Source organism: Haliotis rufescens, unplaced genomic scaffold (assembly GCF_023055435.1).
Source record: "Haliotis rufescens isolate VD_foot unplaced genomic scaffold, xgHalRufe1.0.p SCAF_30, whole genome shotgun sequence".
NCBI classification, from domain to species: domain Eukaryota; kingdom Metazoa; phylum Mollusca; class Gastropoda; order Lepetellida; family Haliotidae; genus Haliotis; species Haliotis rufescens.
In genome coordinates, this window is record NW_025964002.1 from 5918055 (window position 1) to 5924122 (window position 6068).

A 6068-nucleotide genomic window follows, 5' to 3' on the forward strand; every position below is an offset into this window, starting at 1 on the left:
CAGGGCGTCCATATTAGTATGTGTGTTGTCTTCATCTCTGTGTTCATGCTCAGAGAAGGATTTGTGTTGAAAATTAGAATTCTCTGTACATACGGCTGTTGTAGTATTAGCATTAACAGACACCTTCCAGTTCTGTTATAAAGCGTCAACGCCATGGAATACCCAGTCTTTATTATGTGACGGAACAGACTCAGTTGGGCGTAAAGGCAAAACAGCGGTAAAACGGTATAGCGTAAAGGGTCAGCATGTCCTGCCCAACCGGTAGCACCCGCCACTCGCATGATTTGCATACAAAAATATGTTGCCCGACACAACACAGCTTCCTCCTGCCATGTAAACAGACCAGACATCAAGTGATGGACCAGAAATCCAGTCCAACGATACCGCATTTACTGATTTTATTGAAACTAAAACCGATATGTTAACGACCATAAGTACAATGGTGGCCAATGATTAACAACATGATTAATAACATGATAAAATCGGGATTCGAAGCACAACACCCAGCTCAGTCAGGTGAACACAGCTGAGAACAATGAGTTAGGGCTGACATGTTAACGATCATAAGTACGATGGTGGCCAGTGATTAACAACATGATTAGTATCATGCTACAATCGGGATTCGAACCACAACACCCAGCTCAGTCTAGTCACAGCAGAGAACAATGAGTTAGGGCCCCGATGTGCCAAGCTTAATCCATTAACAAGGATTTGAGTCCCCCACACTCACGTTTAATATGGCTATAAATCAAGATGCTGAAGTATTGGTATGCATCAGTACATGGTCTACGAGACGTTTTCATTACCGCACTGACAGTGTCCAATGCCAACGCACATGTACTAGGCAAAGTTGTACACATGTACGTGTTTGTCCCGAACAGCAATATAGAAGTGTTCCTCGTCACTACACAGACCAAAGTAGTTGTATTTCGACTCGTCTGGCATAGCTGTTTTCATGACAACCTCCCCTTTCTCTGTCAGCTGAACCAGTGTATGAGCTTTATCATCTACAAAGGAGATAAGCCCGGAAGTGGTCACTGTCACACCCCCGGGCCTGTCTCTGCTCGTGGCCTCGGTGTGGGAATACACAAACACAACGGCTCCATAGGTTGTCATGCAGAACAGAGACTTGGATCCGGAATCCACCACAAGAATGTTGCCGTCTGTGGTTGAACACAGAAAGTCCGGTTCCTGGAGAAGGTCCTGACCTATGTCCTCAGCCTGAATTGACCTGAGCACGTGGCCATCAAGGTCCAGGATATCCACACACGATGAATAATCCGCACCAGCGACAAGCGTTGAAGAGTCCAAGGCAGTGAGGCCCCAGTACATCACCCTCGTGTCTATAGTGGCCTGCTGGTCAAGGTCGGGGGACACCTTAAACACCACAATCGTCCTTGACCCAGGGACGGTCACCGCTAATTTGTTGTGTGTCACTTTGGCCAGTTGCCAAGGAAAACTGGTGAGCTTGAGAATGCTGTAACTGTCGCTGTCGTGTCGCGTAAAGAAGGACTTGACGCTGGAGTTGTTGTAGTCGGAGACAACTATTGTCCTGATGTCCGAGACAGTTAGCGTTGTGACATCAAAGGGGTCAGATGGGTTAGTGTCCCCTGGTGTACTGATGTCCAGCGTCCTGTACGGCGTGAGAGAGACCATGTCTATGGTGTCAGCCCAACTACGTGTGGCGTTGAACGTGGCTCCTCGGGACTACAAGTGTATGCTATCAGTGTCCCAGTGTGTTGACTGATAACGTTATGTAAGCTGAAAAGATAATAGTGTTTATATAACTGTTGTTAACTCCAGTTAAATGTTTACTGTTTGTCTAGACATATTTGTGTTTGGCTTCTGTTTGTGCTATTCATGATACAGTACAATAGAGCGGAAATGGCTCAATCTAAACTTGCTGGTTTATTATACTGACATTTGTCATCAGAGTGAGTGAGATGGGTTTAACGCCGCTTTTAACAGTATTACAGTTATATCACCGCTATCAGATAAATGTGGGAGAGGCCCGAAGTGATGCAGGTCTCAGACGTTTATCACTTCGAAGAAACCCACGAGCACAGGTATGGTGCTGACAAACCTAGAAACATAATCGGGCCGAACTGGATTCGGTTTCTGGCGTGCCCAAGGGACGCAACTCTGCACAGCGAATCCCGGCGCCTTAGACGACAGGTCCACCTCTGCCCCCTTGTGATCAGACGATTGGGTGCAAATCAGTTATTACTTCTGATCTATAACTTCTGCTTTAAAGATGAGATGTCCAGATTCACAAGATGACTATTTTGTTTGACCGGCTCCGTGGAAGAGCGTCCGCCCGGAGAGCGGAAGGTCCGGGGTTTGATCCCCGGTCGCGTCATGCCAAAAGACGTTAAAGATGGTACTTGTTGTTACCCTGTCTGGCGCTCGGCATTAGGGATTAGGGGGCAAAATCAAGGACTGGTCGGCTCGGAGTGAGTGTACTGTGTCTGAGTGGGGTATTCATCTTAAACTGCGGCATAGTATCTCAGTGGGCTAGCACTTTAAATCGGCATCAGTCAGGACCAGTACAAGCAGCAACACACACACACACACACACACACACACACACACACACACACACACACACACACACACACACACACACACACACACGTGCATAAGTGCAATAATATTGGACGCGACGTTAAACCCCATTCACCTTCACCTATTTTGATTGTGGTTTAACACTGCAACCAGCAATATGAAGGCGGCATGTAAACAAGTCGAGTCTGGGCCAGTGCTGAATCCAGTGCTGACATCAGGAGCATCGATCTATGTTACGACGGAATGCAATGAAGCAAGTCACCAACCTTGACGCCACGATCCATTTAATCGCCTGTAACGACCACCAAGGGTTGCTGGGAACATTCTTACCCGTACTCCGTGTTACAAGCTGCACTGATATCGTCAATGACCGTATTGTGTCACGTATACCTGTGGGGATTCCTATGAACAATAGGTCTCAGATGCCTGTATTGTCGTGGGAGTTGTCTACACCGTATGGCCTGGCTGATTGCAGTGCCGTGCCCAGATGATGTTTATCGCTGATCATGCTGTCATACACGGGTTTGCCTGGCCCGGATAACTAACATACTGTCCCAATATCGCTCGGATATTGCAGGCGTCAGCCATCATTGACTCACTCACCGTTGTACACGATGTGCGTGACAGTCACAAAAAGTCACATGTTAATCAGTGTCAGATATGATCAGTAAGCTAACATGAAGTGTAGTTTTTTTCTGGAGCGTAATGTATCTATTTAAAATAGAGCACTGTTTATCTAAAATGAGTGTATGCCCATGGGCTAAAGCACATCGTTCAATGGAGATTGAGTGTTGTACAGCATGGACAAAGTCTGCCTACATCGCCTGGCCCTGACACACCGGTGGTGGCCAGAGTGAACATCAAGCCATGATGTCATTACCGTGTGTTTAAGATGGATATACAGTAAAGTACGGTTATAACGAACTCAAAGGGACTACTAATTTTAGTTCGTTATAACCGTAGTTCGTTATAAGCATATATACAGCATAACTACAGCAACTAGTCGGGACCAAAAAGTAAGTTCGTTATATCTGTAAGTTCGTTATAAGCGTGTTCGTTATAACCGTAGTTTACTGTACCTGGTAATTTACAGTCTTACATTGAGAGGTATTCCTGATAATGTACAACCCTACTAGTGTGGGGTATGCCTAGCAATATATATACAACACTACGTTGAGAGTTATTCCTACGATGTGATGTGTCCTAATGCTGTACAGTATAACGTTGTGAGGTATTCCTAGCGATACACAATTCAACGTTGAAAAGAAGTCCTAGCGATGTACAACTCCACGTTGTGAGGTATTTCTAGCGATGTACAACTCCACGATGTGAGGTATTTCTAGCAATGTACAACTCCACGTTGTGAGGTATTCCTAGCGATGTACAACTCCACGTTGTGAGGTATTCCTAGCGATGTACAACTCCACGTTGTGAGGTATTCCTAGCGATGTACAACTCCACGTTGTGAGGTATTTCTAGCGATGTACAACTCCACGTTGTGAGGTATTCTTAGCGATGTACAACTCCACGTTGTGAGGTATTCCTAGCGATGTACAACTCCACGTTGTGAGGTATTCCTAGCGATGTACAACTCCACGTTGTGAGGTATTTCTAGCGATGGACAACTCCACGTTGTGAGGTATTCCTAGCGATGTACAACTCCACGTTGTGAGGTATTCCTAGCGATGTACGATCTTTCGTTGCGATAGCTAAATATTCTTAATTTCCCCCATAATATCAATATTACATTTATATGAAAAACATACATTTTAGAAAAGAGCATACATGTAACTATTTAGGTTTACATCATACAATAGTGTCCAAATGGAAAGGAAATGTTGGTATGCATGAACATTTTCGGAGAATACTCTACCAACATCGAATTTAGGGGCTAATCATTGACATCAGGTTTGACCAGATATTATAATCTAAAACATTATACAATTTTCAGGTATACTTCCAAGGAGGAAGGAAACAATTCATCCTCCATCCACATTTTAGCAAATTTCTATCGTGAAGAACGTCACAAGTTCTTTCAAATAAAGAGTTTCTGTCTTCTAGTTTGCGCTGACATGACATAAAAACATGTTTTATAATATCGTGAGCAACTGTCCCGGATAGACATTCCTATCATTCTTTAGGCTGTTATATGGCAGACTGGGTGTATTTTATTGTTTGAAAGTGATTGTAACTGTGTCACATTTTTTCTGTTGAGATTCGGTAGACGTTCATTACATTAATATTGTGTTTGGACAGTGATCAGTCGTCAGGAAGTTACTATTATTAGATGTTAGTGTGGTGTGTAAACCTCCGGTTTGTCATACCGCGGATGGTGATAGTATGTTATAGAAACATACGGAAATTTCAGGAATGTTCTTGTGCTGCTAGTGAGGTGAGGGTACTGTATAGAAACTTCCAGCACCTTGTTAGGCTGAATAATAGTGGGACAAGAGCGTGTTTATGTCTTTCTCACACATTTCGTCTCTCACGCATTTCATCGCTTTGGAACCAGCTTTCACGTGAGGATCTATCATCATCCCTGATTCCCTGCCTAATCCATCTTGGAAGCTTGACCACTGTCGCTGCTGGGTGAATCTGTATCATTATCACTGACTTTTGCTATCACCACTGTATTTTCGTATTTGATACTGACCACTGCCATAATATTATTTATTGCCATTGAATATTGTGCAACCACTCTATTGTGTACTGCCATTGTAATTGCTATGCAGTAATTTATATTGATTTGTAAACCTAGTATTTTTGTGTAATACATTTCTTTGAGTGTATACCACTTGTTGTTTGTTTGTTGGTTTCACACAAGATTCTTTTACGTACAAATTTCTGGGTTAACATATAGTTTCAATTTGAAAATCGACACGTAACAAGGCGTTGCACCTAACCTTATCATTCTGGCAATATAAGTGAAGTTGTGTGGTCCCTCTAGAGCAAGAGTCCATAATATGTGCTCTCGTCCCGATCTTATTGTTAAATATCTAGACAGATCACCATAGTGTATTTAGAAACAATCCGCAACATGTTAAAAATTGGTGATTTCATATCTAACTCTTGAATACCAATGTTTCTTTACAGCGGTACTTCCCAGGACGGACTGGAAACATGTGTTTAAAACTGGATATTAAGTCAGCTTAAAGTCAGGATTAAAAGGATTGTCCGTCTATATAACCCTGTAGGGATGTTATCCCAATTGTATCTCTCACAGATAGGGGCGGCCGGGTAGCCTAGTTGTTAAAGCATTCGCTCGTCACGCCGAAGACCTGGGTTCGATTCCCGACATGGGTACAATGTGTGAAGTGATGCAGTGATATTGCTGAAATATTGCTAACAGCGGCGTTAAACCATACTCACTCACTCACTCACTCTCTCACAGATACATTGGTGTACCCTTCTCAAAGAGCTGGATTTTCTTGCAGAAACAACACTGGACAATTTCAGGCATTTCATATTCTTTATGGGACAATTTGCCCTATAGAGTACATCCG

General features: G+C 43.5%; 1 protein-coding gene across 1 annotated transcript; it reads right to left on the bottom strand.

Annotated features, from left to right (window-relative positions):
- Nucleotides 1–383: 383 nt before the first annotated feature.
- LOC124143299 lies at nt 384–3099 on the bottom strand. Its single transcript, XM_046512215.2, has 2 exons — nt 2896–3099; nt 384–1761 (listed from the first exon to the last, which is right to left on the bottom strand). The coding sequence occupies exon 2, from the start codon at nt 1654–1656 to the stop codon at nt 841–843; it is 816 nt and encodes a 271-aa protein (XP_046368171.2). The 5' UTR covers nt 1657–1761; nt 2896–3099; the 3' UTR covers nt 384–840.
- Between the last annotated feature and the right edge of the window lie 2969 nt (nt 3100–6068).

Excerpts from the sequence above, each read along its gene's own strand:
- LOC124143299 (XM_046512215.2), bottom strand. The coding sequence starts at position 1,656 with ATGGTCTCTCTCACGCCGTACAGGACGCTGGACATCAGTACACCAGGG.